This window comes from Stegastes partitus, unplaced genomic scaffold (assembly GCF_000690725.1).
Source record: "Stegastes partitus isolate 25-593 unplaced genomic scaffold, Stegastes_partitus-1.0.2 Scaffold1784, whole genome shotgun sequence".
Classification (NCBI taxonomy): Eukaryota; Metazoa; Chordata; class Actinopteri; family Pomacentridae; genus Stegastes; species Stegastes partitus.
In genome coordinates, this window is record NW_007579515.1 from 1 (window position 1) to 12,170 (window position 12,170).

Here is a 12,170-nt window from a genome sequence, read left to right on the forward strand (position 1 = left end):
TGAAAGCCTTAATATCAGCATCCTTCTTGTGAGAATGTATTTTAAATTGGACACGTTTTTGCATGTATTGTGTGTGTTGCAGTGAGGCAGCGGCACATGCTGTAGCGACGTTGGCAGAAGCCACTCTACAAGGAGGAGGGCAGATTGTCCTGGCAGAGACAGCAGCTGCTGTCGGGGCACTGGCAGGGGTTCAAGATGCCACAGGTAACTATTCATCCCACATAATGTCATGAACACATCAACACTGAAGTAACACGCAAAGCACACTTTTAATTACAGCGTTTGCACAGTTTAATGTTAAATCCCAGATTTAGCATTTTATTAGTTGCTCTATTTTAAATTAGCATCAGCACTGAATAAATTTCCTACTAGTATGATATAGAGCTTTATCATCTACATTTCTTTATAGGTCTCTCCTTATATAACAGACCCCCAATAGTTTACAATTTCATTAGAATAAATTGTGATTTCAGAAAAGCAGGAATCCAATTTACGCTAAAACTAGAAATACTTTGTTAGGTATTTTAGTTGTAAAAAATCTACATAAAACAGCTGAATTCTTTCGTCAGGAAATGTTCGCGCCACATCTTTAATAACTGCGTACGTTCCTCAGCCAATGACAATTCTAATTAACCCCAACTGAGTGTAAGCTTCCCACCAGCAGCACTGAAGCTCCTGAGCCCCCCCCCTACATTCTAATCTACTCTGTGCTGATGGGACAGATGGTGTGTTTTTGTGTGTGTATGTTGTAGCAATGCAAGCCTTCTTTTAATGACACGTTGCTGAAGGCTGACCCTCCCTAAATGCAAACTGCATGCACTGCTGGGATTGGCACCAGTTTGTAGTGACATCCATGTCGGAGAGCGTTAACAACCATTTTTAGAATACGTTCAGGCTTCATCCGCTGGGTCGAACATGAAGCTGCTGCTTGTCAGTGAAGTGGAAAACAGGGAGACTAATCTGAAGTTGATGACTTAAACTTAGGAAATACTAGTTATTTAATGCACATTGATGCAGATATTCAGGTAAAATATTGTACATCACACACTGAGACACTCTTCTAGCCTGTCTCTGTGTTTGGTTTGTCAAAAACCAAAACACATCATCATAGGATTTGATGTCATTTCAGACTTATTTTCCTTGTAGGTAGGTACCTGAACTGCTGGCTTAGAAATGATTAAAGGGTTCAAGAGTGATTCTCTGTTTTCTTTGTGATTTTAATTTTAAGAGCACAATTTGATGCAATGACTGCATGTTGTGTATTACTGCTGACGTCACTTTGATTCAGCCGTTTTTATTAGATCAGTGCATCAAGTCATTGTGATTTAATATCAATGCAGTGATGCAATGAATGAATTCCTACGTCTAGATTTTTTTCTGCCAGCACACGTAAAAAGTCTAACTAGAAAGTACTCCAGCAAAGCCTATGCAGACTTGGCTACACACACATCTTGCAAGCTGTCAAGCTTTTCCTTTTTCGCCACGTCATCTAATCAGCACCACGCACATAACACACGCACACAGAGTGCAGTGGTCCAGGGGCATGGACAGGTCCCTCAGGGGCCCTCCTAAAGAGCTTTGATCCACTCCATTATCAGTCCATGGTCTAATCACTGGACCAGCTGTCAGCACACGACCCCAACTTCTCTTGCTCGTCTGCATGCACGATATTCACACGCAGTTTTACTTTATAAATGCCCCTCAAAGATCAAACAATACACGCATGTCTTTGTTTTCCTGTCTCCTCATCCTAATGCACATAACACGCATTAGCAGAAACGTCACAGCACTGAAGCATGCATTCAAAGACCAGAACTGATTAGTATAGCATTACAGGTACAGTTAAAAACAAAAAACACAAAAGCTATTTTTTTACTTGTTTACATTTAAGCACAAATTAGTGTTTTGTTTCAAATATCTTCAAATCTCTTTTACCCAAAGGAGCCCTTCAGTCTTAGGACCCAGTTTACAGAGTTTGGTGCATGTTCAGATGTTTGAACGAGTGGTTCTAATTGTTGGAGGTAGTGCAGCATCTTTGCAGCATTTGTAGTTAAGGGGCACACAAATAGAAAACTGGGGTGATAAGAATTTGATTACAAAATGGACAACCTTTTAGAAATTTGACTTAATCCAAATAAAAATAAATTTCATCATAAGATCATACTTTTAAATAAAAATGACCTGACAGAAAGTATTTAGTAAATCATTGTGCAAATGAAATAATCCATACGATATGCCAGTCTACATTTGTACACACATGTAAATTCAAGTTACTCAAATCTAACATCTGCAGCCTTTGTTGTTTGACATTTTGCTTCCTAAACCATAAGCAGTCATTTGTCTGCAATAGCTCACTTAACCAACTAATGGAGCTGCCAAAGCCAGTCCTTCTCCCCTCTATTGACCTTAGCTAATCACTGTAGTGCTACACAGAAGTGAAGAGCGCCGTTTGAAGTGCGCTAGCCCAGACACGCTGCTGATTGGCTTGTGTAGTGACCCTTCACTCACAAAGGCACGCAGACACACACGTACATAAACACAGTCACGCCGGGGATAACCCTTAACGTCGACGCAACGATGTTCGAGTGGTCAAGTGAGGCTCTTCAGTTAGAAGCTGTGCTGTGTCCATACTGTGCCAGGCCTAAGCTCCCCCCCTCCCACCAATCACCGCCAGTACAATTACCTGCATCAGCACAACTTAACACTGTCACAAATCACCGGCAAGGGGGCTTAGCAAGAGCCTACAAAGACGACCAACAATTGCGAGCTAACTTGACAAAAGGGAGCTATTTCGGGAGGGTGAATAGTTCTAAAAAATGCCTGATTTCATTTCATCTTTAAATAGCCTGGGCTATAAAATGTATTAATGTGTACTTGTTGCGTTTAATGTCCAGCGTCTAAGCTCAGCGTAATGGGAGCGGGCATGAGCCACCGCCATCCCCTGCACTGACCTTCTTGCCTGCCTGTGACACTGTGACAGCTTGCAGGGTGGGGCAGAGGCCCACGTGACTGCAGCAATAATCCCCACAGGCAGGCAGACACACACACACACACACACACACAGCTGGGAAAGGGGGAAGCGAGCCGAGGACGCTCAATCGGACCATTGTTCAGAAATGCCTTCTGTGTAACATGGCTGCCCCCTGTCACAGACACCTACCTGGACTCGACGGCCTCCCAAACACAGCGTGCAACATAAACTCTCAACATCATTTCCTCTGAATCGACACCAGTGTTTTATCTAATAACTAAAATAGACCCCAGAAGCTCAGTTTGTGTTTTGCGTCCAGCTCCAACATGTTCTTTTTTTTTTCCCCCTCAGGTCTGGTCCAGATCCCAGTCAGCATGTACCAGACCGTCGTGACCAGCCTCGCTCAGGGCAACCGGCCCGTCCAGGTTGCCATGGCACCTGTCGCCACACGCATAGATAACACTGTCACACTGGACGGCCAGGCGGTGGAGGTTGTGACCCTGGAGCAGTGACATTCGGGAACCTTGGAAGGAGTAGAAAAGCACTGAAAAGGCCACCTTGGAGATTTGTTTATCTATCTCGGTTTTCCAAGACGTCACTGTCGCTGTGTACAATGTCAAATATATTTTTAAATGTACATCTGCAGGGGAAGGAAGTTATTAATGCATTGTGTTTACTATGTAAAGATATTGCTTTTGTTGGTGTCATTTTTTTTTTTTTTAATTTTATTTTATTTTTCCCATTTAGCTTCATGTTGGTTTTTTTTGTTTTTTTTTTAAAGCTCTGTGTTTGTGGAGTATTAAATATTTATTTCCTTACAATTAACCTTTACTTAAAACAATGACGAACCAAAAAGCCCAGGAGGAAAGCCACCACTGCTTCACTCAAGAGTGTGTTACCTATCATTGTTCTGGATTTTTTTTTCGGTATCTTCTGTGTTCTTGACTGTTCTGTTTCTAGGATACATTAAAAATTCAGTGCCATAGTCAGAAATCACTCCTTTTCTGTTTCCCTGTCCCCACCCCCTCTATCATCACTGTTCTAAGATTTCCACCTGAATCTCTCCGGAGCAGCATCTGAGCTGTAGACACTCCCTGACATTTTTCTCACGTTAGATGATAAAATATTATGTTGGAGTATCGTCTTGTCATGTTCTGTTCCCTGTTCTGTTCCACTGTAGTCCACGCACATGCCAAAATTTGCGAAGACTCAGGATAACACAGTACATGAAGGTGTTTTTTACCGCTGGATTTGCTGAGCTTGACTTCTTGAAGCAGTCTTTTTGTTTACCAAATCTTGTTTCTTTCCCAGTGCATGGATAGGAGGAGCGCACCCCCTTGGTATGTTGTTTTTAACACGAACTCCTTTGTATGTCACTGAAGACTCGGTGGTCCACATCACTTTGTAAATGACGGGACGTTGGTCGTACTTGGAGCTGCAGTATTTTGCAACCCCAAAAAAAACAACAAAACAAAACGCTTGGCAGGAATCAACTTAGTTTGATGCAGCTGTAACAGTCAGTTTAACTCTCACCAGACTTGTATTTGAAAAAAATATTGTCCAATAAAATGGCTGCTGTTCACCATTCAAACAGTTGCTCTCTCAGTTATTTGCTGAAAACATGGAATGCTAAAGTGTTTTTCACAATAAAATATCTGCATGTGATAAGGCTGGTCTTCAAGACATTTTCTGGTTTTTTCTAGTTATTTTTTCGGCCTATTTGCCTTTATTTGACAGGACAGTGGAGAGAGACAGGAAAGTGGGGAGAAGAATGGGGGAGGGACCTGCTGCAAATGGCCATAGGCTGGATTCGAACCCACAAGCGCTGCATCTGGGACTATAGCCCCATTGCATGGGTCACCAGCTCAACCAGCTGAGCTATAGTGGTGGCCCTAGACAATTTTTAATATTTGCTGTACACATATAGTTTATAGTTAAGTCTCTCAACTCTTTTCAACCCCTTTACGTGGCCATATACTGAAAAAAGCTAATGAACATACACACAGAAACAGAAATTTAGAGAGGTAGGTGCAGATCTTTTTCTGGAAGACCAAAATTGAGCTTCAAGTAGCACAAATTTTACACTTATCACGTAAATACAAACATATTGCCAACATAATTTTCTATGAAGCATTACTCCTGAACTTTAGATGCCAGTGACACAATGTGTGCTGTGAATCTGTCAACTTCTTACTGTGTTTTGGTTCTTCAGTTTGAAACTGTAGTGCTTCTTAAAAGTACTTAATAGAAGTAAAGACTCAATCTGATGGCTCATCAGTCCTTAAACATGTCAAAAATGAACTTTATTTTTGACTTTTCACATTCAATTACACAATAACGTTTCCAAAATTAAAAATTATGTTGATAAAATTCCAGTGTTACGACATTATAGCCTGTTTGGTTTGAATCAGCATCTCATCAGTGAAGCAGTCGAGGCTGTATATAATGTTACATTTCACTTTCATTAAAGTCACTAATCTAGACGTGCTTCACCTTCTGATATTTTAGTTATTCATCTATAAATAACTATACTCCAGATATTAGCCTTGAAATCTGACTGCACACTTAAATCCTGCAAACAAGTGACCTTCTCCCACCTCTGCACCTCTACACACAACCTTTATGTTTGGTATTCACAGATGGCAACTTCACAGCCTTGTTCCTCTTTTTTTTCTTTTTTTTTTTTGTAGAGTCCCACATTATTCATATCCGTACACTTGCCACACAACCCTTTAACCTCCACACTTTCCTCTGCATCGCTCCCCCACCTTTCCTGCCGTGACAGACAGGGCCTTGATTACATCATAAGCTGTCCGAACCTCCGCTGCTTTAAAGCCTGGGATTTGCTAGCAGGGCCCTTCTGTTGCAGAGTAGAACAGAGAGAGAGAAGCGTTCAGGCCTTAATCTATCAGGCGTCAGTGTATATCCCGCTCTTCCTCCAGATTAAAGCCCGAACCAGGTTGCATTCACACAGATGAAAAGATCCCATTTTATTTTGTTTCTTTTCCACCACATCTTGTCATTTCAGATTGGGACCCCCACGGTGAGGTGGAGTACGTGGTGAGGGTCCACGCAGGAAGGAGGAGGCTTGTGTTGTCATTGGAGGTGTGTGGCACGCATGCAAAGTGTCACTGCAGATTAGAGGCCTTATTAGCGTGCTTTCTTGGAAAAAGGTCTGCACCTCGTGCTACCTAAGTCTCTCCCTCCTCCATCTCTGTCGCCCTCTGCGCCTCCATCCACTCAGTAACACTCACACAGAGTGCATTGAAACCTTTTAACTGTGTGACTAAAGCTGAACCTGAATTGAATTAGCACCAGTTCAAAACAGGACAGAGCTAATGTTGTCACTTCCATCCACCGTGTCCTATAATTATTACATTTTTAAAAACATAAATACTTCAGTTTTTATGTTACTACATTGTCTTTTAATAATCATTTACACTACACTAATTTTCAAATTGAAAATGAAGCTTTTTGAGACATTTAATTTAAAAGTAATATTTGCCAACAGTACACTTTTTATGTATTCATTACTTTAACTAACTTTTTAGACCCTCCTTGTACATAACTCACTTTTAATTTTTATCTTTACAGTAGGCAAGTTCTGTTATTTGTAACATATTTATTCAGAATTGTGTTTAACTATGAAAAACTAAAATACTTGGGAAAGATGTTCTGTATGAATACATATATTTGTTGGTTACTTTACCTGCATTTCAAGCAGTTAAGCCTCATAGTTATTGTTTTATAAAGTGCTGCATTGTGTGTGTGACACTGTTACATCATCATGCACCACACCGCAATGCACTCTTCCAATCATCACATCCATCAACCGACTTTGAATCTGATTGGAAGTCATTACAACCATCCAATCTAGGCGGTCGGGGCTGCAGCGTGAGTGCTCGCACTCTGTTCTAAGGGGGCCAATATATTTAGTGGTGGAAGATCACTGGGAAGAGGGAAGAGGTAGCCCTATCGATCCTCCCCCTGGCCCGGCGGCCTCGGCTTCGGCCGGGGCTTCTGCGGCTCCACAGGGGGCACTGCGGGGTGAGGAGAAGGGAGGGGTTGGTCATTCTTGTTGCCTGGAGTCGTGCAAGCAGACTCTAGGGCAGAGCTTTAATCTCCACTAATCGTTTCTTAATACGTGCATCCCAGGCCCTGCACACACACACACACACACACACACTGGGCACGCACACATATGGGCAAACTGCTTGCAGTCCAAGCCCCCTCTTGCTCGAACAAGACATAAGCTCTACCCCTCTGCCTGACCAAAAGGGTTGGGCCACAACTCATGCAAGGAAATGGCCTCTGTAACCTGCACATTTAAGGTATTCCTTTCAATAAAGAAAAAAAAAAAATCCCTTTATGGTTGCCCCGCTGACGTCAGATGAAAAGAGTTTTCTATTCTGTGGAACTCTGAGAATAATGCATTCCATTTTAAAAAAAACTAAATCAATTTCAATATACATCTGGAGCCGACACGCTGCTGATGAAGCGTCTTCCACCGTAATGTAGTCTAATAGTCTAATAATGGCCTCCTCACCTTCCCATCTCACACCTCTGTCCACCTCCAACCCAGACACTGCGTAAGAACGATGATAATCTTATTTCACTAATGCTCTGGAGCCTGCATTAGAACACAGGCGAAGCACTGTCTCAGCTCAACTCTACCCACCCAGGAAACTGTGTGTGTGTGTTTGTGAGGCAGAGAGAGATGGAGAAAGGGGCCAGGGGGGCTGCTGGATAGAGGGGGCACTGAAAAATGCGGTGTAACCTGAGCCGCTCGGTCCATCTGGAGAAGGCCTCGCATTGACAAGGGTTATCCCACAATGCACTTTGCTGCAGAGAAGATCGTTAGAGGTAGTCTGACACAATGGATCAGTCTTTGGAAAGTATTTATTTGCATTACAGATAAGGGAATTACTGTGCTTAAAAAAATATATATAAAAAAAAGTAATGTGATTTCAGAGATGAGTTGGCAGGTGCAGACAAACAACAACCTGAGAACATTGCTCAACTGTTACATTCACGTTGCAGAACCGAAGCGTGGATACGTGCAAGATACAGTTGTCCAGTGACTAACAGCTTGAACTGAGATCTTTCACGTCAGCTACAATGTGCGTCTCATCACTTACCCGCCCTCTGCTCAAATGGCCGATCCGCACAAAAGCAAAAAGAGCCTCTGCGAAAGGTCCGCGGTTGGCATCCACGTAGATCAAATATAGCTAGCCTGCAGGCAAACTGGTGACAATACAAATCATATTAGCTAAAGCTGAAGTGTAGGCTATAAAGCGGGATTTATGCAAAGGCAGATAAAGAGGTTTTAATCCCCAGATCCCCCTGTCACCTACATTAGTAGACCCTGACCCAGATATATGAAGCTCAGTATGTAGCCGCTTTTTGAGCCAAACTGTCAATGGACTGTTGCGGCAAACCAAAACCGGCATCTGAGAAAAAGACTCGCTCTCTCGCTCTCCACCCTTTCTGGGAAGGGAGGAGGGGGGCAAAAAAGGCCGCATTGAAAGAGAAGGGTAAGATGACACCGCACGGTTTGCCAATTATGCCACGGAGCTAAGAGAGGAACCCCCTGATGGTTGGCCGAAGGCAGAATAGCTGAACCTCTGTGCATACGGTCCACCGCGGCGTCCCTGCACTCACTTCATCTGACTCCGCTCGTCAAACCAGAAGACGACACTGAGAGATGAACAGAGGAACCCATTATTGTCATAACATCATCAGCATGGAGCTACAAGCCATCAGGTTCTTCCATTAAATGCATACAGAGATGCAACTAATGATTGTCTTCATAATTTATTACTCAGATGATTACTTTTTCTTAAATAATACATTAGTTATCGTAATATATATGAAGGAAAATTAGATTGGGGTAATATGGCCTTCTCAGCTTATTGTGCTGGATTTCTTGTTGTTTTGACTGACAAACAGTCTAAAACCCCCCCAAAAAATCTTTACAATCGACAAAATGAACACAGCAAAGGTTGTAGAAAACTGACACAACATTTCAGTAATGTTCTGTTACATGAACATGTTTGAGTTCTTACTTACTCAGGCAATATTTTGGGATGTGCCGATAGATGGTTTTGCATTGATTGCATTGGAATCTCTTGTTTCAAGAAACACTTAAATAGATTTTTGGCTTCATGTCTCGTGGTCCTTCTTGTTTTTAGAGGCGTTACTCATCTTCTACAGCGAAACATTACCGAAACGTACCACATGTATCAGATTAATGCAGAACTAAGTATTAAAGGGCATGTCTGATGTTTTTTGTTGTTTATGTCATAATCCACATTTCAGTTCCAATAAAGAGTAAAAATAATTTGCCTCTTACAGTTTCGTGTATATATCCGTTGGTAGCTCAATCGCTGTGCCAAAGTGTCCTTGGACAAAACACCAAACCCAATCTTGCCCCTGATGGCAGGCCACTACCTTGCATGGCAGATTTTTTTGCCATTGGTTTGTGAAAGGGTGAATGAGAAACACACTGAAAAGCATTTTGTAAAACCTAACTATGGGTATAAAGACATAAAGATAAGTGTGCGCTATTTACTTAAACTGCTTCCTGCCCTTCTACATTTTCATAAAGGCAAACAGCTCAAGGGTTTTACCTGGATGTTCATCAGAATCGTTCTTCCCTATAACTCAGTACACTCTATGCTCTGACCGCTACACAAACTGCCCTTCAAAGAGTCACTGGAGCTTTGAGGCCGGGGTGTGCAGGGGAGGAACAGAGTCTCACCCCACCCTTCACCACCATCAGCCACTCACTCACGGACTTAAAAGTTCTTGACATGTTTCCCCGCATTAGACCGAAGGGGACTGCGGGTTTTCATTCGTCCCGTTTCAGCTGGTGGACGCTCTCAAGCAGTAGTTGGCAAGTCTAGAACCACCGGATCCATCTACCTCACCAGTGTGAGTTCTACCATTGCCAAACACCACCAGAGAGCCGCTTCGACTCATGTGAGCCACAAACACGGAGGAGGAAATAGCATTTATCTGAATCTGAAATGCTTGGCAAAAGGAGTAGCGTTTAATAAAGCAAAGATGATTGGCTTCTTGGTAACTGTTTGTGGTAGAACTTCATATATAAGGTGTCACACTGCAAGTCGTTAAAATTTGCATCCGTGTCTACTAAAAATTCTTATCTAGTAAGGTTACATGAAAAAAGCAAAAGCAAGGAGAATTCAGGGTTCAATCAAGAGCAATTTTGAATGAGAGATCCCAAAAGATTGCAATCCACAATTGTGCCAAAGCGATGAAAGTCTATCTTGTCCTATATTGGCACTACACATAATTGCTCAAAGTATATATACAGAAGCAAAAATGTGCTAGTGCCAAAATGGGCAAAGAAGAGGAGTGGCCGGCGCATCCAAATGCAAGCTGTTACCGAGACACGTAAAGACAGAAGAGACGTTCAGGTGCCCACCGAGATATGCGCAACCACAGCTCATGCAACTGCACCAGAGTCATTACGTCATATTCACCCCACCCAGGAGCAACAGGAGAGGAGAGAGGCACAGGAAAGTAAAGCCGCTATGGATGGGCATCATCAAGTGGTTCTTTCTCTGCTCTGTTTATGGCCCTATGGTAATTCACTGATAGTGAGCTCTCACAGTGAATTCTACCAGTGCCATACACAGAACAGGAGTCATTATCACCCCAACACCCAGGCCAGCCTGCGAGGATAGTCAGCCCAGCGAAGCAAAACTATGCAAACTAGACCACCGACCCGCACGAGCAGAGCAGAAATAAAAGCCTGGAGAAAGAGAGAGAGAGAGAAAGTGAGAGAGCAAAGGGAAGAAATGATGTCAAACAGGAACGTCAACAGCCTTCAGTATATTCACAGTGTTGCAGTGACGCAGCTCGACCGAAGACGCGCCCGCACTGCAGTGGATTGATCCGTGCATTGAGTAACAGGTCAAAGACTACGGTGTCTCCGTGTGGCCGACTAAATATACGTCCAGTCAATCCTCGGAGTGAGCGAATATCCTCAACTAACTGTTCGCTGCTAATCACCTGTGCTGCCATTTTTAGATTTCTAAGAAAGGAGAGGTAACTTTGACAGCTGCTAACTGCATCTAAAATTGTTCTAAACGATCAGTTGATGCATCTTGTGCGACAGTATTGTTTTGTTCCAAGCATTTACAACTCAGCATGAGGGAATTTCACAAGATTTGTGTGCAACACAAACTCTAAATCCCCAAATTTTGCACACACATGCTAAAACATTACAAAAGACTTGATGATTTCTGATTAGTGTCAATAAATACACAGGCACGGCCTTGTCATTTGGGACTAAAGATGACGCCAATGTGACGATAAAACTGGAAAACATCTAACATACAACTCACAGTTGACACCAGCTGGCAAGCAACTGATAAACGACATGTAAATAAATCGGTTTTAATTACTACGACTACTTTGCTGTAACCCAACAAGCAACCAGACATTACTAAACTGTACTTTCTTGCTCAATTAATAAACCTGTGAGTGTCTCCAGCATGAGGTTGGTACAAAGAGGGCCCTTATGGTTGATGGGTAATCTCTTTACATCCTGGCTCTGCCCTCCCCCAACACCCCCAACTTGTCCAAAGGGTGACACCTTTAACACGTCCTCTTAATTCGCTCTGTAGATTAGTGCTGTTACATTGACCCATCAATGCTCTTCTGCAAATCGGTATTGGGTCTGTTTCATCAGAAACTCAAAGGACACGTGGAATCCTTGTTCCAACCTTTAAGGTCAGTCTATGTTGTGGCCTACAGCAAGGGTTTTGTTGTCTTTTCTATAAAACATAGTACCACGTTAAAATGTCTCTGGACTGATATAAAGACTAATTTGTTCTCATTTGTATAAACTACTAATTCCAGAAAACAGTCTGAAGCAACTCAGCTACTAATGCATGCAAGGCTTTTCCTCCAAAACAATTAGAAAATATATTGAACTCTGCCACTTTCTCTCTTTGTTCAGATTCAAAGTATAGAAATGATGATACACCACATAACCTTCAGTCCATCTGTTGACCTTGGATGTGTTGTCAAAAGCATCCCTGCGCTGCGGATAATCTGAATCGGAGAGGCTTCACGGTGCTTGGCTCTGTCCAGCCGGGGCCCAGACGCCCCACCCTTTGCTCCAGCCATTAGCTCCCTCACCCTGGGCCCTGCAGTGCACGGAGCTCCC

The 12,170-nt window shown here is 42.7% G+C and overlaps 1 protein-coding gene across 1 annotated transcript; it reads left to right on the forward strand.

Moving 5' to 3' along the window:
- Positions 1 to 62: 62 nt before the first annotated feature.
- Positions 63 to 4,636, forward strand: nrf1 (nuclear respiratory factor 1). The gene is made up of 2 exons (XM_008302277.1): positions 63 to 204; positions 3,323 to 4,636. Exons 1-2 carry the CDS (start codon positions 63 to 65, stop codon positions 3,481 to 3,483), a joined length of 303 nt encoding a protein of 100 aa, XP_008300499.1. The 3' UTR covers positions 3,484 to 4,636.
- Positions 4,637 to 12,170: the final 7,534 nt, after the last annotated feature.

Bases quoted from the DNA above. Each gene is read 5' to 3' on its own strand.
- nrf1 (XM_008302277.1), top strand. From the start codon at position 63: ATGTATTGTGTGTGTTGCAGTGAGGCAGCGGCACATGCTGTAGCGACG. The intron at 205-3,322 runs GTAACTATTCAT...TTTCCCCCTCAG, and splicing joins AGGGGTTCAAGATGCCACAG to GTCTGGTCCAGATCCCAGTC.